Here is a 25,063-nt window from a genome sequence, read left to right as displayed (position 1 = left end):
CGGCCCGACGTCTCCGGCTAGACCGAGAGAGAAAATTATCTATTTTTAACCATTATAATTAAAATCTACAGAATTGGAACATATCGTGGAATAAATAACGATAAACGCTCGTTGTTACGGCACCCAGCAATCGGAAGGAGAGGACGTTGGAGTAGTGCGATACCTTCACATTACCCAACGATCAACAACAATAGTACATTACAAAACAACAATACAAGGGACTTTAGGAAAATCTAGCAAGGGAAACAATCAAACTACAGCAGAGGAGTGTTCGGGACCACTAAAGCTAGGAATAAACGCAATATGTACAGCTAGCCCTAAGTACCACACAGACACACGCACACACAACGCACGCCAGGGATACAAACACAAACAAACAAGGACTATCCAATCCTGCTCGGTGGTATGAGGATGGGACAGAGAAAACTGGCAAACGCGCGGGAAATGTGACGCGAATGCGCTAATTCGTTTGACAACCCGAAACGATGTCCGCACTGGATGACTTAATTGAAGCGCAGGCGGCGAATGCCACCGGAAAAAATGTACGCATCATCAAGAATCATGTAAGGGGAATGACGTTTTGAAGGCTTTTGCTGTGTAATTATGCTATTAAAAAGGCATTGATGTGTTTTCTGCTCTCTGTGTACATGAGAATTCCACAACAGGAGTTGTACTTTTTGCTGAAAGCTATAGCGCTGTTAAAATTCAAACCTACATAAAAAGATTTATTGTGACATTTAATGGGTTCCTCGTGGATCGTCCAGATACTTACTTTAACTTCGCGGTTGGTGAAGTGTTTGCCATCGTGCGTCCACATAAGCTCCGGCTGTGGTGTACCGCTGACTTTCGCTTCTAGCCGTATCTTCTGTCCCACTCGCGCCATTACATTGGAGAGCGGATCCGGGAAGTCGGGAAATTCGGTCGGTTCCAGCGCTGTTAGGAAAGAAATTAAATCGGATTTAGTATCGGGATTAAAGAGCACATTGAGCAGCATTTCATGTGTTTGTCAGTAGCGACTTAGACCGACAGGTGCGAGCAGCTGATCGTTCGTTGTGTTGTATGTGCTAAGCGCCATTCTATCTTTGACACACCACCACCTACAGTAGCTTCGTTTTCGGTGTGTTTGCCCTATCGGTAAATACTAACAACGGACGCGCGCACTTTCAGGTTCTCAAAAATAGCTTCATGTATTTGCGTACCTTCTCTGCCTTCGTTCTACTGCTTAGAAAACCCTCGAGGAGGTTTGTTTTTTTTTTGCTTCTGGTAGACAAAACTCAAGCATCACATATCGCTTTGAAACCCCTTTCTTCTTATCGGAGGAAAATCATATTCCACCATCTCATACATAATCATTAGATGCGATGCATCGCAAGTCGGCGTGGCTTATGGCTAAGCCGCTACAATGTAGCGACCCAACCCATGCAGCCAACACACGCTGACGGTCAGAGGTACAGCGCTCGCACAGATAGGAATGCGATCGAGCGTGTAATTTCAAATGAAACCGAGAAGATCGGTTCGGGCAAGACGTACCGACGCTCGGACGATGCACGATTCTTAAGCACGCACGGCTAAGTAGCTTCCCATTTACCTCATCTGTCTTCTTCAATTGAGTGCAGGGAATTATTGCAAAAGATTAACGCACCGTTAGCTACGATGCGTGTAATTTCTGTGACGGAGCATCGCTAACGAGGCGGGTGGTATGCCCTTTGCCTTCCTGATCGCTGCGAATCATCGGACTTTGTGGTGGATTTAGATTGTAAGTGGATAAACTAGAACCGTCAAGTGCAAAAAGTGTTCCGATACTCCAATTCGTGTAAAGTGTAGTAGCGCATTTCTATTCGTCCCTCTTACGAGACACTCTTGTACCACTTGAAGCATCTAGCTATCGGCAAAGCTATCGGAAATTTGTTAACTTTGCAAGATTATCGCAAAAAAAACTTAATGCCCATTAGACTAATAATGCAAACACATTTCCCTCAAAAACCACTCAATGGAGCCGCATGGTCACTTATACATAAAACACCAGGCGTCTCCATCATGAATTTCACTAACATCACTACCTATCGCAACCATCGAAAATGCAACAATGAACTCAGTTTACGTTCGATACACACGTACTTTCTGGTTCCTTCTTTCGCACTGTTCCAATACATCGCTTAATAGAAGCGAAGCACATTCTCTTGCAACACCAACTACTGCACCGTTATCCACCAGCACACTCGAAACCCGAACGCCAATCTGATCGCTCAATCGGTGAGTCAATCGGCTTTCAATACTTACGCTTGACCGCGAGAAACGTGCTCGTTTCATCCGATCCACAATCGTTCACCGCCCGGCAGGTGTAATGCGTCTGATCCTCTAGGTAGACCTGCTCGATACGCAAGGACGCTACACCCGAAGCAGGATCATACGACTGACGATAGTCGGGCGAACCATCGATGCACTGATCGCTCTTGTACCAATGTACGGTCGGTATCGGTTGACCACTGACAACGCAATCGTACTGGAACGGTTGACCCTCCTGTGCAACACCACCATCTAGAAGACGCATTGTGAACGTCGGTGCCGTACCGACGGGCTTCGGTGGCGGTGGAGCCTCCGTCACGAGCAAACGGGCGGACGTATCAGCAATGCCAGCTTCGTTTGCAATGCGACACAGAATATCAGCACTGTCTGCAGTGACGGTTTCGTCGATCATCAGCGTACACACACCACTGGCCGGATCGAAGCTGGTCCGATAGTCGGGATTTCCCTGGACGCTGATGCCGTTCTTGTACCATTCGATCGTTGGATCCGGTACGCCCGCTACTACACATTGCAGACGCACCCGCTGACCTTCCTGCACGCACACATCGGCCAGGGGTTGAATCACGCGCAAGCTCGTCTCCGGCTGCCTGGTGGTTACGACTTCATGAATTTGCTCGTGCACCTGCTCCTCAACGGTTTGTATGACCAACGGAACTTGTGGTTCCTGAAGGTATTGTTCTTCGTCGATGGTTTGTACATCGAACGACTGTTGCTGGTGCGGTAAACTAGCGTGGGAAGTTGTGGTGGTGATTTTCACATCTTCCACTACAGTTACTTCCTGTTCATTACGCTCCATTCGAAGCTGTTCTTGCTCTTGCTCCCGCTTCAGCTGGTGCAGACGTTGTTGCTCTTGTTCCTGTTCCAGCTTCAACTGCTCCAAACGTTCCTGTTCCTGTTCCTGTTCTCGTTTTAGCAACTCTAGACGATGTTGTTCATCCTCTTGTTGTCTCTTTAATTGCTGCAATCGTTGTTGCTCTTGTTCCTGCTCCTTTTGAAGCTGTGCCAATCGCTCCTGCTCCTGTTGCTGATCCCTCTGTAACTGTTCTAGCCGTTGCTGTTCCTGCTCTTGATCCCTCTGCAACTGCTCCAAACGTTGCTGCTCCTGTTCGCGCTGCAATTGCTCTAAACGTTGCTGTTCCTGTTCAAGCTGCAACTGCTCCAAGCGCTGTTGTTCCTGGTCTCGTTGCAACTGCTCCAAGCGTTGCTGTTCCTGATCACGCTGCAGCTGCTCTTGACGCTGCTGCTCATCGCGTCGTGCCTGCTGCTCTGCTAGCTCCTTCGATCGTTCATACACCTCCGTCTTGATCTTGTAGAACGTTTGGAACAGTATCGTATTTTCCGTGTACAAGGTGACGGTCTTATCGGAACCGTACAACTGTGTCGAAAGGTTGGCGATCTTTTTTAATGCATCCAGCTGCCGCGTCTCATGCGTACGAATCGTATCGTCCACCTGGGTAACCAGATCGTTTGCCACGTCCACGTTGTTTAGTATGGTGAGCTTATTGTTGGCATTAATCAGTTCCGCATTTAGTGTGCGATAATGATCCTCAATCTGTGGAGAAAGACAGTATAGTAGTGTCAACCCCGAACAGGACCTTTAGCACTAAGTAGCTTACCGTGGTTATTAACTCGAAGTATTCGACCGCGATACTGTACAGTTGACGATGTTCCTCCAGTTTGCGTAGCAGGTCGGCCCATTCGTTACGTATCTTGTGCGTTTCCGACTCGATATATGGGCTTGTCTCGGGATACTGACGTACCAGCTCCGTTCCTGTGTTGATAAATGCATCGATTCGACGCTCGAGGTCCTGATGATGAGGATATAAATCATATGCAAAGAGTGAGCATGGTTCAGAGGCGAGATGCACACTAAATCCGATTAAACTATTATCAATCAATTCATTAACATTCATCATACTAGAGCGCTATTAAAAATCCTTACATCAATGCACAACCATCGTCTAATAAGTCATCCAACTGAGCAAATTGACAAATCTTGACTATTCTTCGTCCATTTTGGCAAGTATCTTACTAATCTCCTTCACCCATACCCAATTTCCCCGCGATGCTCTGCTCAATTCAAACACCCGAAACATGACATCCTCCCTTCAAAAGGTGGGCGTAGTAATTAAATGTCACGCATGATCACGCGACGCAAGTGGAAACCGCACGTGGAACCCGCAACAGGTGCGCCAATCGCTAATTGTTAGTGACAGAGAAATGAGCGCTTGATGGCGTGTACCCGAAACCATCGGATGCGACCCCAGACGACTCATTCGTCATTCACAGATCGGCTCGCCGCACCAGAACGTTCGGCTTTCCATCGCTCCGTCTACGTCCAAATGCTCAAGCCGTGGGTCGTCCCAGAACAAACAAATCTTTCGGTTCTATAAATATTTACATAGCTCGGTATACACGTCGCGTACACTGTCCCTTGTCATCGGGCACGATCGCAGCAACCGTTCACCAAGAGCCGCTTGCCGAAACGTTGCACTGCATCTCTGGTTGATGAATCTAAGGATGAATGCTTGTGGTGGCGCGTTTTGTGCGTACGCTACCGTTACGGGTATCCCGAGCGTTTTGGATTTAATTTTGAATCGGAAAACCAAAACATTGTTGTGTCGTATGTAAATGTTGTACGCCCGTGTCTAAATAATACAACACTTCTCCATCAACGAAACGTTTGGAAATTGTTGGTTTCTAATCAAATTTAGCCCTAAGCTGCTGCCAGCTTCCCGGTATAGCGTTGTAAGTGCCAAAGATGTTCGCTTTTAGTGCATGGGAGGGATGTAAAATTGCTTTCCTTCCCTAAACAATGATGAAAGACGCTCGCTCGGTACTGTAAACACTGCACAGCCTCTGCCTTGTACTTTGACCCAACACAACTAAAGCATAACCTCAACCGTCCCAAGCGAAGAAACAAAAACAAACGTTTTCCCGCCCGCCCATTTGCACAACGCCTTTGCCTTCAGTTCATATTGCAAGTGCAATTCTACCTAGTATGTACCACCCTACTGCAGACATAACATTTTGCATCACCCTGTGTGCGTGAAGCGCCAAGCATTTGCTCGATCGCACGTATTTTATTCGTTGCTATCTTTAGCGGAACTGTTTGCGCTTGGCCCACTGAGCTATCGATTGCTTCATCCACGACGATTACTTCGTATCGTGATATTAAAAATAGGCCCCCAACCCTGCGTGTGCCAAGGAAACACCAAACACCGGGTGTGCCCATCAATAATTGGACCAATCAACAGCTGTGCGTTGATCGGGTGGACATCCTTCATCGGACGTGAGCCGCGGTCTCCATCTATTTCTAACTCCACCCGTCCATTCACACCTACGCGCAGGAAGCAAGACGGTGGTAATCCAATTTATGACATCCAAAATGTAACGCCAACAAGCTGAAAGCCGAGAGTCAGAGTTTTGTTTGCTTTGCTTCATTTACGCGATACTCCGTGGGTCGCTTTTTTTTCTACCGAGGTGGAGAAATCAAAAACATTAAAGCTTGGGGTTCAAAACATACCGAAATCGTGACAACCTGCACTCGTAGGACGTTATTTTTTATCGCTTGGTCGGCAATTAGTGTCAGCGGGAGCGCTATTCAAATGCAAATGTGTGGCTTGGCACGATCAAAAGGTAATGATAGAAAAGAAGTGGCAAACACATGAAGATGGCGCCTGTCGTACTTGCAGAATGCAAGCGACGAGATAAATTTGCACGATTAATCGCGGGTAGAAGCGACCTTGTAAATTGCACCGTAGATGACCTTACATTTGTGTTGGTAATATCTTGAATTACGTCAGTAAAATTTGGGCGAAGGATAACTATCGCATCGAAACAATAATATAAGATTTTTCAAATATACAAAATCTAAACATGTAATATTCAAGTCGTACTCACCTGCAGTGCAGTTGCATGCTCCTCAAAAGCAATTCTGGTTCTTTGAGCGTCATTCAAATTTTCACCATACTGGCCCCGTCCACGCTCCAGCCGATCAACTTCCGCACGCAATGCAGCACGCACCTCACTTAACTCACGATCAAATGCCAGCACGCTGTGCTGCTTCTTCAGCTCACAGTTCTCCGATTCAGTCTGCGACTCAAAGTACGTACGCAAGTTTTCCAGCAACGTGATGATCTTGTCCGTATCGAGTTCACGAGCGCCCGGTGGTTCCAGGGCTTTTACACGCTCAATAATCTGTTCACTCTGCTGCAGCAAACCACGGAAATGTTCCATCGTTGCCTGCTTGAACTGTTCGTAGCCTTCTGCGATTGCTTCAACACTACCTGGATCGGTCACCACGTGCTTGGTACCGAAGTACTCCCGGATACTGTCACGGCACTGCATGATCGAGCGCAGGAAGTGTTCGGTCGCATCCGACAGCTCACCAAAGTCGGCTCCAAGCGAGAAGAGCTTCGTCTTGATAGAGTTAAGATTGTTCTTCACCGCCACTATATCCTGCTCGGTGCCGGCATCACCCGCCAGCTCTAGCTGAGCGATCGTATCGAAGCGCTGCGTCAGATCAGCCTCGGCAGCTTTAACATCCTGCTGCAGCTGAGCCCGTTTGCGACCAATAAACTCGATCAGATCGGACGGGTTATCGAGCGCGGTGCTAAAGATTGGATACAGCTGTTCCTCCAGCTTCGACGCCACAGCCAATGTCTGTCGGAAGAGGAGTCGCGACAAATGAACATTTAGCACGGGTTTGCAAGAACTCTTGTGCCATTGTGCATTGACTTACCTCCATGTTGGCAGCCATGATTTCCTTCAATGTTGTCTCCGTGCGTCGTCGACTGTTCCAGCTTTCCCACTCATTACTGACGGCCGACTGACGATCGGCAAATTCGGCGAGTGTCCGCTCGACGCACTGCGCTGCGCGAGTTTTCTGCAAGTATGCGTCGCCGATCTGTGCCGGTACAGTACGGATACAGAAAGAGAGACGGAAACACCGTTAACTATAAGCAAGTTCAATGGAGCGTGAGCAGGAAGGCGAAACTCGCAAACCACCCGAGCAGCCAGGAATAACGATATTATATTCGCTTTCTCTCGTGCGCGTAGCTGTGGCTGACACCCGTTGGAAATAGTGCGGGTGGCGACCGGAATGGTAGACCGCCGAGCAAATGGTCGATAGTATACACCGCTCTCGAAGAAGGAAACCGCGTCACCGTACGATTCGAAGCAGAGTTTCAAATTTTCTGGAGCAAATCATACAGAGCAACAATGCAGCGAAAATGCGAAGATATAGCAGCATCGAAGGGATCGCTTTAAGCAATTAATAAGCTGCTGTGGACTTAATGTCTTGCGAGTTTAATTAATACAACAGCTATTTTTAATCAGTTACTCTCCTACATTCTTAAACCTCACGAAAAGCGCTAAACACGTACAGATCGTTTAACACCTTTTCCTGCGCGAATCTAATGCCAAAGTTCGTGCTAAAACCCTCTCGAAACCAGGAATAGGACTGCGAATATGACACGATACGGGATGCGAGATTTGGTGTGTTACACACTGCCGAAACATGAAACTATCCCACTGACATCGTTCCAATGTCTAACCGATCATATTACAAGCACAAGAGGGTGAGAATAAGCAAAAAACCTGCATGCAAAGAAGCAAACCCCCTTGGACATCAATTTTCTACCACATCCCCTTTCTCCGTCGCGCTTCCATCGTGTGCCCAATGAGAAGGAAAGCATTTAATTTATTTTTACTAACTACTCGGCTGTGATATTTTCCACGACTTTGCCCGCGTTGGCTCATTATTCAACGGCAGTCATCCGTTAAAACCGCAAGACCACCATGACCGTTCAAACCACACAAATCCAAACACGCACACAGCAAACAGCAAGCAGCGAGAAAACCCACACCGAGCTTCTCCAAGCAATCAGGCACAAACAGCAAACATGCTGAAACTCGGTTGGCAGTGTTCCAACTACTCCCATTTTCCTCCTCCCAAAATCGTTATTTAGTATCGTTTTGTCGTCATTATTTTCTATGCTAGATGACAGGTGTTTCTCGGTGTACTACATACAACCTACCTGCTGCAGCTGATCAAGACACTGCCCACCAAGAGGGCGCAGGCTCTCCAGCGTCTGGCGGATGTTCGCGATTGCGGCCAGGATGAGCGAATGATCCGCCGGGTTGTCCTTGAACGTGGCGAACTGGATGGCGTGGGCATCGAACTGGTTGCGCAACGTTTCCGCTTCCTGGTGTAAACGGATGTACAGCTTCAGCAGATCAACCCGCTCGATGACGCAGTTCTTCAACGCGATCCAATGCTGACGGATGAGATCGATCTTTCGTTGCACGTCATCACGCTGCTCGTCGGCAAGATGCTCCAGACTGGGCGTCAACCGTACGAGCAAGTTATTAATAGCGTTGCCTTTGATCTGGAAAAAAGCATGAAGTAAAAGAAATAGGAAAGAAAATGTAACAGAGACTGTATGGGGCGGGCGGATTAATGAACAGTTGTCAAGTTTTCCAATATGCTTCACGTCGCGAAAATTCTCAGTAAATTCAGTTCATTCGTATCCGCAACACGCTCAACATCTGTTACATGATGATTGGTTCCGCCAACAGGACGGTTTTATCTGCCGCTTCTGCTTCCTCTTTCGAACTTAAAAAACGTTGTCATAAGTCTATAAATCACAACACACATGTGAACAATGTTAATCGATTCGTTAATGATCAATGTAACAGACTTTATGCCTTCATGTGTTCATGTTCGACTTGCATGCAACTTGTACGTTGTGTATGCGAGACGATCGCTAACAGAATGTACCCTGTGCTGTTAAACGTATAAAGTCATTACTGAAAAACTATTTCTTCACCCACCTCGAGATCATTTAGAAACTGATGATGAAGCAGCAGACAATCTTTCGCCTCAACCAAATTTTCACCCATATAGTGGATGGCATTGCCACGAACAAGCCGTTCATCGCGCGCTTCCTCGAGCCAGGCGAACAGTTGACCGTATCGTTCCAGGAAGTCGTTCAGTGCTTGTGCCGTTCGAACATTTCGCTCGCTTTCCTCGTTGCAGTAACGTTCGAAGTGAAGCTTCCTTTGCTCGATACGCTCGATCATGGTCTGTACGCCGGCCACCTCCGGTTTGGTTCGTCCAACATCATCTACCAGCGAATATCCCATCTGCAGTACCTCCCCGATCGTCTCACGGATGTCCTGCAACAGTTTCTGATGCGCCGGAAGATCGTTTGGTGATGCCGGTCTTATGGGTGCTCCGGCCACTTCCAGTTCCACCTGATCCAGTCGCTTAAGGATTGCACTCGCCCGGGAAAAGAAGTCACGCGACTGGCCCAACAAGGATTCTCGGTGATCGATCTCTTCCAGATGCTCCGAGCAGGCGTTTAGTACGGAGTACGCTTTGGCGCACGCTTCATCGCCAGCAAAACATCCACTCGTAAGCAGCTCTTCGGTAGTTTTGGTGATCTTCAGCGACTTGTCACGAAGTAAGGCGGCTTCCGACTTGAGATTTTGGTACGTTTCTAGCAGATCACCGGCCTGTTGCGCTGAGTCCCCGAGTGTAAACGAGCTCAGCGTTTGACTGCGTACGCGAGTAAGACATTGCTCAATCTCTTCCAGCTGCTTCGCTAGAATGGCTAACGTAAGGCATTGCTCTAGCTGCGTCTTGCGCGAGATCCACGCTTGTTCCAGCTGGTTTCGTCGGTTCGAGAGGTCTTCCAGCCACGCCTCCACCTGACCGATCGCTTGCACAGCGTCCAGTTTGATGTGGTTCGGGCGGGAATCGAGTGATCCTATGTCGGCCAGCACTCGCAACCGATCCAGCATTTGCTGACCTGCCTTAAGTGTTGTCGCTACTGCACCGAGCATGTCACCGCGCAAATCCCGGAACGACTCCAGGAACTCTCGTACCGCGTCGATTTCGATCGGGATCATCGTATCGTTGCAGGCCACCTCCATCGAGGACATTTTACCGTATGCTTCGCCTAGTCGCTCGAAGAAAGCCACATTCAATACGACGATCTCTCGACGTTCGGCCAGCATCTGCTTGATGTCGTGCCACACGGCATTCAGCGAGGCGGCCATCTCTTCGATTAGTGTCGGGTTGGGTCTCTCGTTGGATGCAATCTTTTCCTGTATTTTTCGGTAGAACTCTTCCAGTGGTGTAGGCATGTTCTAAAATTAATGAAAAACGAAAAAAACAATTAGCATGCGATAAAAACTGCAAGCAATCAATTTATACCAACCTGTATCTGCCGCAACAATTCATCGTGTTGGTTCTGGAGCTTTAGTGCATCATCCAAACTGGGACCGAGAAATGTGAACTTTGGCAGCAGATCTGCCACCTTTATGTACAGTTTTTCTCCACTCTGCAATAAGAAGACGAAAGAAAAAATGAAAATTACTGCATTTACTATTCATATTAATTAACCTGTCCATGACCGTCAATCAAATGGCAGCGATTCTCACATGAGATTAACACTGTCCCACCGTGGAACGAACAGGTTCTTCCTCCGCAAAAAAGAAAGAGGTTAATTAATGCACAACCAACCTTTGCATTCCAATTTCCTTACTTGAAACCGTTTTATTGCACAAAAGCAAACAGTTACGTAACTACCCTAACACGCTAATCCAGCAACGTGAGTCTTTGACGCGCAAAAACGTACATTTGGGGGCCATTTTTGCGATGACATCGATCAGTACACCGTGTAACCCGATCCGGATTGGTCCTATCTTCACATGCATCTCCTTGACCAAACAGCGACGAGCGCCCAAGCGGATGCACCGTGGATAAGGTTGCTAGTTGTGCTTCGCCGTAGGCGACGTTTGACAGCGATTTGTTTGTCACCCGCAGCGTGGCCATAGTGGCGACGGTACTGACACATGATCGCACTCCGGTGTGATCGTATTCCGGCTCACCTGATCAGAGCGCCAAGCACATCCGATCTGCGGAGGGTGAATGAGCGAACTCGACCCAATCGCCCTAGAGCGTTGACATTTGCATTTCCTTCCGAAATATTACAACGCTCTTCACAGTTGGAAAGGTGCTACCGGTTTAGTATAACCATAGCTCATAATCGTTCCCAAATTACTCAGTTATTCATTAACGAAAGGTGAAACAACATTAATGGCCCAAGTTTCGGTTTCCCGACGACAGAGACCTTCACGCAGGGGTAGCTGACATTATGTCGTCGATACCACCGTCATCATCTGCTTCCTTTGCGTTGATAGTTTTCCGCTCTTGAATGCAGGTCAGTACGCACGGAAAAACGAGCGGGATAATTTGTCTCTCCCCACTATATTAATTTTACAGTTCCATTTCACCGATTCGCACCGGTCGATTTCCCCCGGTTCGGTCCGAGCCCTCAAGACTTGTTGTTGACTTTTCGTTGCGGAACGTTGGTCACGCTCAATCAGAGCAAAAGCTGACGCTTTAAAAAGACGACCAATCATTTGACACAAATGTTTCTATGCTAGCTATTTTTTTGTTCATGCCCCGAGCACGGAGGGCATACAAACCGACAAGAAAGTGTGTCCGAGATGTGAAAGCCTAACCGAACGGTTAAACGTTTTCTCCAGCCATGGAGGTTATAATTTCGTAAAACATGTTGTCGTCAATGACTTCGTCATGCACCGTTTAAGAGTCCCGAAAAGCCCCAAGAAAACGAAGCTAAGAAGCGGAGCACAGAACTACCTTAACTAACGCCAGATGGGTCGAATCCCCGTGGAGTTTTCGATGTTTCCTAAACAAGTGGAGCATATTCCGCTGTCAGCTTCAGTAACTCTGACCCCAACAACAATAACAATAACAGCTCACTCACTGTTCTGCGGCCACAGCAAAAGCATATGTTTATAATTATCTGTCTTCAACATGTCCCGCCCACACGCAGTGCTTGTTCATTCACAAAGCAAAGAAAGATAATTCACGCTGAGAACTCGTCTCGATCCCTTTTCCTTCGTTACATTCTTTATCGATTCTTTCACACCGCTTCCTTTCTAAACACGCTTAGAAGCCGTTGAAAGGGTTCGAAATCGTAAAGAAAATGCATATTGATGAAAGATATCAATTCAATAGCGGTGAAACGTCAAAATTGAAAGTCTTTTTTCACTTTCTAAACCTCCATCATGAAGCGCTTCTTCAAAAGTCACCACCACCCAAGACGAGCCAATCAATCTCGACGATCGAAAGACAAAATAAATTCCCAGCCGTACCAACTACGAATGTTATGCAAACCACGTCCGGCTCGGGTTCTGTTTTCATTTAGTTCGAACGGTATTTCTTCGGTAACTCACAAACAGCCCATCCGATGCACGATTAAACGGGCACCGATGGGTTCCGCCGGCCGGTTTCAAACCACCGACTGTGCCCACGGTCACGGTTGATCCCGCTATCCAAACGGAGGAGCTACCCCCGGGGCAGTTAGCGGCAGTTGATAAGGTGTAATGGGGCATTACAAGATGTTTACTTCATAGCTTTTCTGCTGCTTGTTTCTCGCTGCCAATAAGCAACTACCGATTTTCTACCCCACCTCTCCACGTAATGTCTTTGCCGGTTTGCCACACACCGGTCGGGCCCGTTTCCTACAAAATATGTTTCCAGAGCGTCGACCTTAAAAAAACATCTAAGCGAGAAAAAGTGAGTCTAAATTGCGCAATTACAAATACGCGGTGTGTGTTGCGGTTTGGAGCTGTAGTTTATCGGTAAAGTTTAATAATTCAACCAACTCGCTAACGAATCAATTTACTGTTGGTCGAGATCTCTTTACTTGGGCTTTAGTTCCGGTGAGTTTTTGTTTATTTATGCTGGTAGGAACTCACATCCAGAAAACGCTCATCCATGTTCACATAATCTAGAGAACCGCGCTGTTTTCTGCAAGCAGCACTAGCTAGAGTCATATGACAACAAGCCGAGCACCATATAGGACATAGACTCATTAACAAAAACTGGATCCATAAACACAACTCCAAACTTCGGATGTATCACAACCATCCCGCACAGTGTCAGGCCAAATTTATCTGAAATCTTTTACCTCTCATTTCCCCTTTCACAGTACCCCTGGTCAGAGAGACTCCCATCGGTCGATTATTTATGTCCTTCATTTAAGCACCAGTTGTAAGCTGCGAAACGGAATGGACCGAATGGAAATATTTATTGCCCCGATTACATTTCCGATAGGAATTAATGGGATAATTACGGGCTACGAGTAATGGAAAACCGGAAAGCTATCTGGCGAGTAGAAACAGAGACTTACCACATTTCGACCTACCACATTGGCAGTCTTCAACAAACGCCCTCAGAGGAGAACAGCCCAACACACACGGTAAAACCCCGTTGCAAAGGTCGGGACATCTTACGGATCAAATGCCGAGCCACTCGTGGCCTTTTGTAATCCTTGAAATTCTACAGAGCAAAAACCGCAAGCAATTTAGATTTGTAGAACAACACCGCGAAAGAATCTCTCAAGTCAAGCCAAGAATTCTGGCTCCTTCCTCGAGAGTCAAACGCCACCAAGACATCCGACTGCATCCCTACATTCCCTGATGTACACAGATTTTCCCAATTACCGTTAAACATTCTTCCAAGTTGATGCGCGTAGCGCAATTCAACTTACACCAACCGGCTCACATCCGATCGGTGTAGATGAATTAAAATTAGATCCCCTCTGTCCGGAGGGGACAACCGAGAAAAGGGATGGTGGGTACCGATTAGAGTGAGACTCCCGAGATCACTCGCGAAGCGGTAATCCACCCATGCGGGACATCATTCTTATGCTAAGCGCGAATATATCGGAACGATTCATTGGATCTTGCTCGATAGAGAACGCAGCGGGAGAAAGTGTAGAGTTACTGATCACACCGTACCACACAAAGCTGGGGTAGGTAACACGAAGAATGAAGGTTATTTTTACGCCCATACCCTCGCGGTATGGTACGCCTGTTTTCGTCGGTATGGGTGGGGATGAGGATGAAAAATTACATACACGAAAGTGAACAGGGAGAAGCAAACGGAGGGAAGGAATTTTCCAGCATTGGAAATGGAATTCTAGTTGAGGTAGCGTTTTCACCAACATGACTGCTATTGGTAGAGGCTTTCTCACATGAGAAATATTGTACAGCTGACTTGTTTCGGTAAATGCCATGATCTCAGGGAGGATTGCCGCTTAATAGGGCAAGGTCGCACTGCCTTCAGCGCGCGCACAGCGAACCGATTGCAATCCACGTGTTGGGTCGCATTTTCACATCGAAGTTCGTGAAGGTGATGTAATCCGCCATGATAGCGTCATCAAATTGGAAATAATCTAGGCAGTGTGGTGAGGTTTCCAAACAAGAAATTCACTTTTTAGTAACGTTCGTCTAAAGGCAAGGACCACATCAAGCAGGGGGCCGATGAAAAATACGCCATTAAGCTATCACTTCAAACGAGTAGCGATCGCAAAGCAGATCTCGGGAAAGAAAATCGGATCGATTATGATTCATGGGCTTCAAATCTGTCGTGCCCTACCTTCCAAACAGTACCTAAAGCGGCTTCGTTGGAACAGCCTTTGAGTTCCCGTTTGAGTGAATGTACTGCAGGAAAGGTTGATGATTCGCGGTTCGCGGTTACGCCAAATCCATCATGTTCTCTCACCTTCGTCCTGTGTGCTTCACGCCATTTCTACACACCAGCATGAAGCCATTGCCAAACGGGCGGCTTTTTTCTGTCCGTCAACAGCTGCACACGTTTTGTTTGTTGCCACCATTCGCAAGGCAAGTTGTTGTGCTGAGCATTAAAAGTAGAAAGCACCACAAACGCCAATGCCTCTTCGCACATGTTTTTCGCTTACGGCTTGAAGAAAACGAACACTACCGAGGAACTTCGAAAGAAGCGTTGTTTTTATGTTAAAATTGTGAAATGGGATGGTTTCGAGGATTTGATCGGTCAGGGAGCTCGATTCCCGTATGCTTTTTCGAAAGGGAAGGTAGGTGAATATGCAGCAAATCTGGCCGTATGGTAGCAATGTCCCATAATTTTAAGCCACTCTCCATCCTTTCCGTCCCCAACCTCCTACAAAGCGTTCATAACTCATTACGAAAACTTCCACTTCATCCCAGCTGTAGACCCCGCTGCATTGTGGTGCCCTTTTCCACGCGCGATTTACATACGGACACATGCGAACATGAACAATTCCCATCACGAATCTGCTTCCGATCAGCAGCCGGCCACAGCCGCCAGCCAGTTCTCGGCTGTGTGTAAGCCCGACGGAAAACTCGAAGATTAATTTTAGAACATTGCAACATTTGCACGAAGGAAGCATGTAACCCCAAAACGGCCACCATGACGTCATTTGCTAGAGGATACGGTGGCCAAAGCAATGCCGTGGAGTTGCACGCACGATACACGGCACATATGGATATTTTATGGAGCACTCCTCAGAGTGACTTTTGATTGGAACAACTTCCCACCAGAAAGCCCCAATCTGGTCGACGGTTTAAGAACGAGCCAGCTTTAAAACAAACAGAAACCCGGCAAAAATGTACGAGGTCACTCTAGCTACGGAATTGGGACAATTTTCTTTGGTGCTTAACTTTGCATACGACTTGTGACTTGCGAAAGATCTTACCAACACACACGGCTGCAGACTCCACATCAAAAGACGTACACACATATACAGGCACCACCCCCGAAGCCATCTGGGAGCCTCGACTGATTCAGCATAACAGACTTGAGATTGCTTACCCAAATATGGCCATCTCGACGGATGGCGACGAGGCGAAAGACAAAACGAGTCTGTTTACCGAAAACCACGACCTCGGACGTTGATACACTTGGTTTCACTGTACGATATGAATGAACGTGTGGCAGGAACAGCTTCCCCTCTCAGCCCGCTCTCTCCAAGATCAGGTATCATGTCAAGGCGTTAAGACTGGAACCAACCCCACCTGTAAACCTACAACACACAGGGGTGGTCGACGGCCCGCACGTAAGCAAGGGTGAAAGGGTTCGAGAACAGGTTCCACCGATAACGACCTTTGTTTACAAACACACTCTGGCGGATTGCATGCGGCTGACAGTTCAAATGTCATCTGACATCCGCGGCATTTGATGCGCCATCTGCTGTATCTGCGTAGTGGTTTGCAGTGAGTTGCTACAGCCGCATGCTTCAGCTAAGACTCTTCAAAGCTTTGTGACCTTCATCCTTCCTTCGTAACGCGTAACAAGTTTTGATTAATGGACACCTTCAAGCAACACGAAACCGCGGAGCAACGGTTTTACGCTTTCCCGCATCATTGATCGGTGTTGCTTTTCCAATGCGATACGTAAGCTTACGATCATTTCCATATGTCCACGACACGTAACACGCTAACTTCCATTTCTCCTGTCCGCAGTTTTAGTTTTCGCATTCCCATCAAATGTTCCGGCTACGGGAGCAATGGACAAGAGAATGCGCTGTTCCAACTCTCGATGCAGCATAAAGATCATCCAATGCCAAAACGCCATGTAAGGTACGTGGTGACTAACACGAACACTGCACGATTTAACAAGATGCCATTCTCCAGACGAAAGGCCCGTACTACCCTTGGGGTGCTGGTCACTGAAACGCGGGTGGTGTGAATTAACGTGTGTGTGTGTGTTTGTGTTTGTGCAATTCAAGCGCAAGACACGACCGGGCGCAAATGAACCTTACGTTATTTTTTACCTTTTGCTCGTACATGTGACGGCGTTATGTTTGCGATCGCCTGGTACAGCGAGCATTATTTATGAGCTACACGCATTGTGGTGTCTTGCCTGTCGATTATTTATACCCGCTTGCAGGATTTGTGTATGCGCCGAGAAAGAGCGCTCGTACCGACCGGAACAGCGAAATGGTGTACTCACTGCCAATCGTTTATATTTATGAGTCGGGTGCTCTGCATGTCAAACATCCCCCCGACCATTGCGTACAAACAGTGCTACGCTTATTAAATTTTAGTCTCGTAAAGAAGCGTAAATTGACATTCTATTAGCATCGAGGTGATAACCAACTCCTCCGTAGTAACACTCTTTCAGCAGAAAATCCTCTTCCGTACGATAAATTTAAACCTCAAACCACAACGATTGCTCAATGATTGACCTATTCACCAGCCAGCATTAGGCCAACTTAAAATAACAAACACCGCTCGATGATCAATTACACCCACCCATCGTACTGTAACGCATCATTTATCGCATCGCCAAGAAGAGCCAGAGAAGAAATGAAACAAATCCACATGGCCACTTGTTCCTTCTCGTGAAACAGCTCCATTCAAACATGCTCCAGAAGTCGAATTCTGGATCACTCCTGCACCGAGTCGAAATTCGGCATCCAAATCGCAATTGGTTCACCAGTTACCCGAAACCGTTGCCCAACGTCTGGCACATTGCCCCCCGTCTCAGAAACGGTACATTCTCGTAGGCATAATTATAAGCATGCCCGAGAGCATGAGCCAAAGATTGAGCACAAACTTTTTCCTCCTTCTTCTACTGCCGTCCGGAAAACTATTGGAGCACAAACGCACTCCGTTACGGGTATTGGTGCTGCCCGATCAGCCGTCATCGTGATCGGGAATTTGGGACATGCTCAGTGGAAAATCGGCTCAGATTTGCCGAATTTCTTCCAAAGTGGCCTCAAAAAAATGCCCAGAATGCATGGAAATTTTCATCCGGAGTTTCAAGATGTCGAGCGTTGTAGAAATGTGCCTTGGTAATCGCTCAATGGTCGAACGTTTTCGTTTCGTTTTGTTCGGAGCAATTTCCTCCCGTTTATCGTACGACGCTGGCTAACCAGTTCTGCAGTTTAACATTTTAACTGACACACATCTCCCCGGGGCAACACTGTCCAATTGAATATGTTTTTGTTTACTTCCGTCTACAGACCAGCACAAAATAAACACATTTAGTGCGTCCAATGCTGGTTACGCTGGTGTCCGAGTCTAATTCTAACCTAATTTTCTGTTGAGGCAGTTGCGGTTTGAGATGGGAAAATTTTCCCAAACTCCCAGTTGGTTGTTCTGCAGACGCTGTCACGATTTAACAGCTTTTACTGTTCTTTTACTCCCAATTTCAAGGAAAAGGGGACAGATAACTTTATTACCGTTCGCTTCGGGTGGACATGTTTATTTTACAAACTTCTCCACAATGCAACTCGGTACAATTTATTGTGCAATAAAGCAACATTTCTGCAACATATTATTTGTTTCGCGGTTCCCTTTGCTTACCACTGGAAACTTGGGAAATTTAATGAGACCAGAGACCGAACAATTCCTGTGCCGTTTTCCATCACACGCACGAGTTGCGTGTAGAGACAGAAAACCGTCGCGTCTCGTAGGCTATATGGGATTTTATTTTGGGAAAATGGATGCAAAACCACCCGCGGTACACCACCAAGGTGACATCAGCATCGCCCGGATGGTTGGGTGGAAAAATAGCACGATGCTCTTGTGATTGGTTCCTCTGGGGTCTGTTTCGTAGCTGGAAAGTCCGATGTGTTTGTGCAGTTTTTATTTCCACGGCGTAGGAGGAACATACATTGTTCTTTAAATTTGGCTTTTTATTTTTCTACCTAGTACATTTCAAGGTACCGTTTGAAATATTGTAATCTTTTGCATTGCGTAAAAGAAGAAAAAAAAAGCTGCTGGTCCGTTAAACCATCAGCTTGATAAAGCAGTTTGCAAATTTTCTTTACAAATCATCTCCATCATCATCATTACCATCCGGTGCCAAAATCCGGTGGAAAACGATTATGCATAACGACCAGTTATGCATACATTTTCTTGCTCGTGGTTTGTTCTTCCAACAGCTTTTCATCCTCCGCAAACCATTTTCTCTCCGGAAGAATAGCTTCACACCACAGCGGCCAAATGGCAAATCCATTCGGCCAACGCAAGGAAATTAGCAAAACATTTGCTTCGCCACATGCACGCATGATGGCTTCCCGATGTTTGAAAATGGAAAACTGAAGACTGATCGTGCGGACCTCAACTCCAGGGTGTTCCCTGGGACTAGAGACATAAAGAGAAGCATGCACAAATCCTTTGCCATTAATAACAAATAATACCATCGTAGCTAAACATTGCCCGAGGTCTACATTGTTTACGCATCCTTGGCTACGCCTCCGCAGTCTCCTGCTCGACCCCGGTCGAATTCAACAAAGTCCACAGAAATGACGAAGAAAATGTGAAATTTATCGTCACACATCTGGGCGACAATTCAATTCCTCTGGCAACACCGTTTTCCATCCGTTGCCGATGTCTTTGGAATGTGCGATCGTTTGAATAAACTAGGAGCCGTCTGTTGTTGAAATTGTTCACTACAAATATAAATTCAACGAATATTGGAGCACATTCTTTTCCTCCTGTATCCTCATGTCCATTGAAGTAACAAAAAGCCGGATTCAATTTAGTAGCATCTAATCTTTACTCTGCAATTAGTTTGCTTTCTCAAGCAGAAACGTGACAATAGAGCACGGTATTCGGGGTTGGTGATTTAATTAATTTATAACAATAAACAACTATCTTGCACCGAAACGAAAAAACCTTTGAAGCAGAACGCTCTGCTTGTATTTGGGCGGGAAATTGGAGACCCAGTATGAGATGACTATGATTGTTGTATATAATTTTCCAATTTACCTTCTTCTTTTTAATATGCATATTTTCACTGAATTACATTTACATTGAAATTAATATATATTTTCCAACAATGATACAAAGTTTTTAAAGCGTGTTAGGCGTGTCTTTGTGTTTTCTTGTTTGGAGAAATTTGGAAAATACCTACAAGGGAGAGAAAAGATAAGAGAGTTGTTAGCAATATTACCTTTGCATCAATTTTGATTCCTGATTTTGTTAGTTTCATTTTGGATTAACAGCGGAATTGTTTTACGGACAGGACCGTAACTATGATACTCAACTATTCAGATATACAAAATAAAACCTGCAGAGAACCTTTTAGCTATCCAATAATAAGAATTTATGTAACTTTCCGAATAAGAAGCAGCTCAACAGAAATATTTGGAGGGTCACTGCAGAACTTCAAAGCTGATCAAACTTTCTACAGAGAGTTGGTGGTTTACGTTTACTAGCTTTACACAAAGACACCAATTACAGCTGCAAATTATTGTATTAGAAGAAAGAAAAGTAACATTATTCCAATCAGCTTATACAATTAACCATTGTGTTAGAAAACGGTTTCTCCAAATATCAATCACGCGGAGGCGGAAAGGCGGCTTGTGTAAAATTATTTGCTTGCTTGTAAACTACGCAAAACATCCTACCACTGTTTATAAACGCCCCTGGAATTTCCCATCCTTCATAGGTCATTTCTTTTAGGCGCATGGGAAAACTACTATTAGAGATTTCTATTTGATAATTCTGCTCCCTAATGTGTATTTACATCAAACATTTGCCTTGTATTTCGCTCGCAAAAAACCGTGATCCCTTTCTCTTTGCCCTGCTGTATGCTGACGTCAAGCCGGTACTCTATCGGAAGTTGCCGTTCGATTCACTTATGACCTGATTTTTGCATCCGAAAATCGTAACCGCCGTGCGATAATTCCAGAGTCCCTCACTCGAGGCGGCACTGCAGTTGATCATTCTTCTTCACTATCTCTCGACGCAGCAACGAAACGAAATCTGCGCGCAAACTCCTATACTACTCGCGCAGGGCGATCTTGTGGCGAATGGGGCAACATTGTTTACATTCTCTTTCTCCAATTGCCTCTGCGCGTCTCCGCGTGTGTATGCGGCGTTTAAGGGTGGTTTTATGTGGATAAGTAAAATGAACCACGAATCGAACCGAACCAACCGACCCATGCCCAACATTTGCCCAACAGCAGACAGACAACATGGCCATAAATTATGCCCCGCGCGATCGCTTCATGGGAGGATGCAACAATTTTATTCGCGAATCTTTCGCTGTATCTGTTCCGTGTTCCACGCTTTATGTCGGGTTTGCTTTGTGTGGCTTCTAGTAGGGATTGTAGAAGAAGACCAAGTAGTTGGAAAGTTATGATTTCGAAAAACCCCAAAAAGAGATCTTTTTTATGGCATCCCAAGCTTCGCCCAGGTAGCGAGAATTTGTTTTGAAACCCTGTTAACCTCAAACCGGTGCGTTCTGTATTCTTGGTATGTGGTTTTTGGCAAACCACGCTCCGAGCACGACGGTTTCTCACATAAAGGGCCAAACGACGCGCCAATGTGAGAAAAAATGGCCATCGTCAGGCAGCATTATCACAAACTCCCTCGGTAGAACTCATCTTTCCCTTGCAGGGCTCTCCACTCAAACTGTGTCTCCATCCCCGCGCTCTCCTTTCGCGAAACATTAAAATAATAATACCACACGAAAAACCGGCTTCTAGCTGTCCATACTCGTGCGAACACACACACAAATACAGAAATCTTGAAACCCTTCCTCAGATTCGGATTGATTCCGATTGGCGATCATGTGTGTTTGTGTATGCATATTCGCGATTTAAAAAAAAACAACGCGAGAAAAACGAGCCCAGTCGAAGGAACGAGTTCTTTCTCCAGTGCCGCTGGGCTTTTAGCGATTAATGGAGTGTTCATGTTAGCTGCTGAGGTACCTTCTTGCGGTTCGAAGGGTAGACTGTGTGATCGGTGTTATAAACGAACATGTTAAGCCTGCATCTCCATCCAATCCATCCTCGACCAGTGCTTTCCTGGTGAAATCTTCAAATGAAAACATCACACTCGCAGCTATCTCTTAAGGGCACACTTAAGGGTGATTAAGCAGGACTTCATAAACGAAGAAATTAACCGTTCCGGCACAAACTTTTCTTTTGATTGCATCGTAAAATTATAATTTATCGAACAAAGTCTTCGCCTGTCCGGATTTGGCGTGAGGATTGCTTCTAATTAGTCGGAAATGATTCAATGCACCGGTTGGTTAGTGTACCAGGGCAACCCCATTTACACCAATCGACAGCATAAGACATCGACCCCTTTCGAAGGTAGAATTCAGGTACGACGGGTCGAGCATAAACCGGTAAGCCAGGGTAAGGCTTATCGTAAAACTTAACTGTGCCAGGCATGTCCGGTGACGGGTACGGGTGTTCCAATTGAAGCTCCGTATTTTTTTTTCAAACAAAAACGACCATTACTAACACCTCCCATCAGATCCGTCTGCGACATTCGTCTTTCTCAACCAAAATCAAAACCAGAGCACATACAGGGGTGATAAAATGAAAAGTTCTTGCTCTAATTTTAATTACGGTATCTATTTTGTTTTACGAGCGAGGCACCGCTTAATTGTACGCTTTCTAGGGATTGGTACCAGCAGACCCTCATACTCCCCTGTGGTGCGTTATATGGACTATGAAACCTTTCGATTGTGTAAATGGTTGATTTAATACTGGAAAAGTTACGATCGCCTCAACAGCAGAATGTGTCATTTATTAAACTATTTTTTTCGCTCCCGTTGTGCTCAACATGTGCTCCAACATTTCTACGCCTAATGTACACTTTATCTCCACCTCCAGGCATTGGATCATCTTTGATTTTAGACGCCGGCGCCGATGGTTTTACATACCACCCAGTTCTAGTTTCATGTATTCGGACCTCGAGCTCGTGTGTTTCACGATTGCAATTAAAACGTCCGCTTTAATAACAACTCGGCTGCAAATAGCAGAGCGAAGACGACGCATTAGTATGCAACACACTCGCGACGATGAAGTTTGTTCATGCGCACGATTTAATAACTCGTTCACAACTGGTCGCGTCATCCAAGTTTCCGAGAATGTGGACCAGAAGGGCGGGTCGTATAATCGGTCCCCCAGAATGCGAAACGAATTTTCTGCACGCAGCAGAAGGTGCTGCCCCTGCGTACGAAATTCATGTACCATCACAAATATGTTGGCTTCAATGCAAACAATGTGACATATTTCACACCAAAAGTTTGCTTATGTGTACAACATTGAATACTTATGTATTTGAATTGAATCAAACAATCAATTTGTTTTTTACGTTATTGCATGGCGAGTGAAGTGAGTAAAAGTGATAACACTAGCCAATTATTTATATTCAATGATTAATCGAAGGGTTGTTGTGTCTTCATGAAGACGTTGAAAAGGAATATGAATGGTAAAGCCAAGCAGAAACTCTACTACACAATGAGCTATCCCAAATGCCCTAAATAGCTGTAGGGATGATGTCACAGGAAAATCAACCAAAGGTATATTGGTTAAGGTAAAGAATATCTGAACCAAAGGGCTATGATCTAAATACTCTCTTTTTGAGGATATTGATCAGGGGGGTTTTATATTCTAGAAGTGTGTCATGAGATTTGATTGAGATATAAAAGATGTTATTGAATCATTTAGGAACTTATATTACATAAAGTAGTCATTGTCATTCTAAAGTATTTATACTTTCCACATATTATTCTGCGTTTCTTCATCCATTTGACACTGAGGAAAGCCAAACCGTTTATCAAACCCGGTCATTTCATGCGACTGCCTTATGCCGAATGCCACATAAAACCATCCAAACATCAAACGTGGTAGGAATTCGAATACATCCCAAACAAACCAGTTGACGACCTTGACGGAGAGTTCAATTAGCATACTGGGTGAGTGTGTTTGTTGTGAAGACTCCGTCTTCGAAGTCGAAGTTACTTATACAATGTCTGCCAGAGTGAACTGCAGCAGATCCCGAACCGTTGCATGATGAGCAAACATTACACTTTTCCTACATCACACGGTACAGTGCGTACGCACGGATGCGAATCCAGCCGCAATACGCACACGAAAGAACACACAAACCAATTATCAGCGAAAGAATTAATAAATAAGAGCCTCGCCAATCTTCTCATAGATCACTAATTGATTGTAGCTTTGGAACGTATCAAGATTCAAAGAGGAAAACCGAGGAAATCTGATGAAGGTATCAGGCATGTTCTGCATCTCAATGTGAGCCCTGTACGGCACGCGATGCATCCCCGTTCATGATTCTTTATTCCATTTTTCCTCCGGTTCTATCATTCTGCAAGCTAGCTCAACCATGTCTGCAGGTGTATCTTGCTTAGGGTAATTCGCTGGATTCAAAACACCAGTCCAGCAGGAAAGGCAGCTAAGCAACACGACGAATGATTGATGATGCGATCCACTGTGATCTTCGATCTTACGCTCTTTCCCCAACCCAATCCACCCGGTTACGGTGATCTGACCCGGGTCAGAGTTCTATACACACAAAAGCTTACCTTCAGAATCGCCACAACCAGCTGCAGTGGACCACCCTGGAGCACAATGGTGCTGATGGTAGTAGCGATCGTTGCACTCGCTCCAGATGATGATGCTGCTGCTGGTGGTGTGGCCGTAGCGTTCGTATGCTGAGGTGAAGCCAGCGGTCCGAGCGTTTGAGCGAAATCTTCGTTAAGCTGTCGCTGCAGCTCATCGAGCGAGGTGAACTTCCCGTCTCCACCCGGCGGCTTCTGCTCCATGGCTCGTTATCTCCTCGGTAGGCTTCGAAATGCGAGACTACGCTGATGACTACAGTCTCCCAATCTTTCAACACTCAAATCAAAACTCTCGCTTTCGTTTGCTGCTTCGTTTTTTTTCTTTTGCACTGCAGAACAATATAATAATTCCCCCCGAGAAGTGATTCGCACTCACATCGCACCCACTTTAGCACAAACAGCCACAAATACAGTTGATGTAATATATACGATGTAGATTGCTATTATCTAACCTTATCGGTCGGTCGAAAATTAAAATTAATCAAATGCAACTCTGCAAGAAAGCAAAATATTATTATAAATTTAACACTT

General features: G+C 45.9%; 1 protein-coding gene across 1 annotated transcript in view; it reads right to left on the bottom strand.

Annotated features, from left to right (window-relative positions):
- The window catches only part of LOC128303123 (titin-like), a 137,934-nt gene extending 113,198 nt beyond the window's left edge, over positions 1-24,736 (bottom strand). The window contains exons 1-9 of the mRNA XM_053039980.1: positions 24,497-24,736; positions 10,536-10,658; positions 9,145-10,464; positions 8,349-8,699; positions 7,052-7,216; positions 6,211-6,972; positions 3,924-4,115; positions 2,281-3,859; positions 773-933 (exon numbers count right to left, since the gene is read on the bottom strand). Coding sequence (XP_052895940.1) covers positions 773-933; positions 2,281-3,859; positions 3,924-4,115; positions 6,211-6,972; positions 7,052-7,216; positions 8,349-8,699; positions 9,145-10,464; positions 10,536-10,658; positions 24,497-24,736 — 4,893 coding nt within the window. The remainder of the gene's footprint in view (positions 1-772; positions 934-2,280; positions 3,860-3,923; positions 4,116-6,210; positions 6,973-7,051; positions 7,217-8,348; positions 8,700-9,144; positions 10,465-10,535; positions 10,659-24,496) is intronic.
- Between the last annotated feature and the right edge of the window lie 327 nt (positions 24,737-25,063).

Source organism: Anopheles moucheti, chromosome 3 (assembly GCF_943734755.1).
Source record: "Anopheles moucheti chromosome 3, idAnoMoucSN_F20_07, whole genome shotgun sequence".
NCBI classification, from domain to species: Eukaryota; Metazoa; Arthropoda; class Insecta; order Diptera; family Culicidae; genus Anopheles; species Anopheles moucheti.
This window is presented reverse-complemented; position numbering and strand designations above follow the sequence as displayed.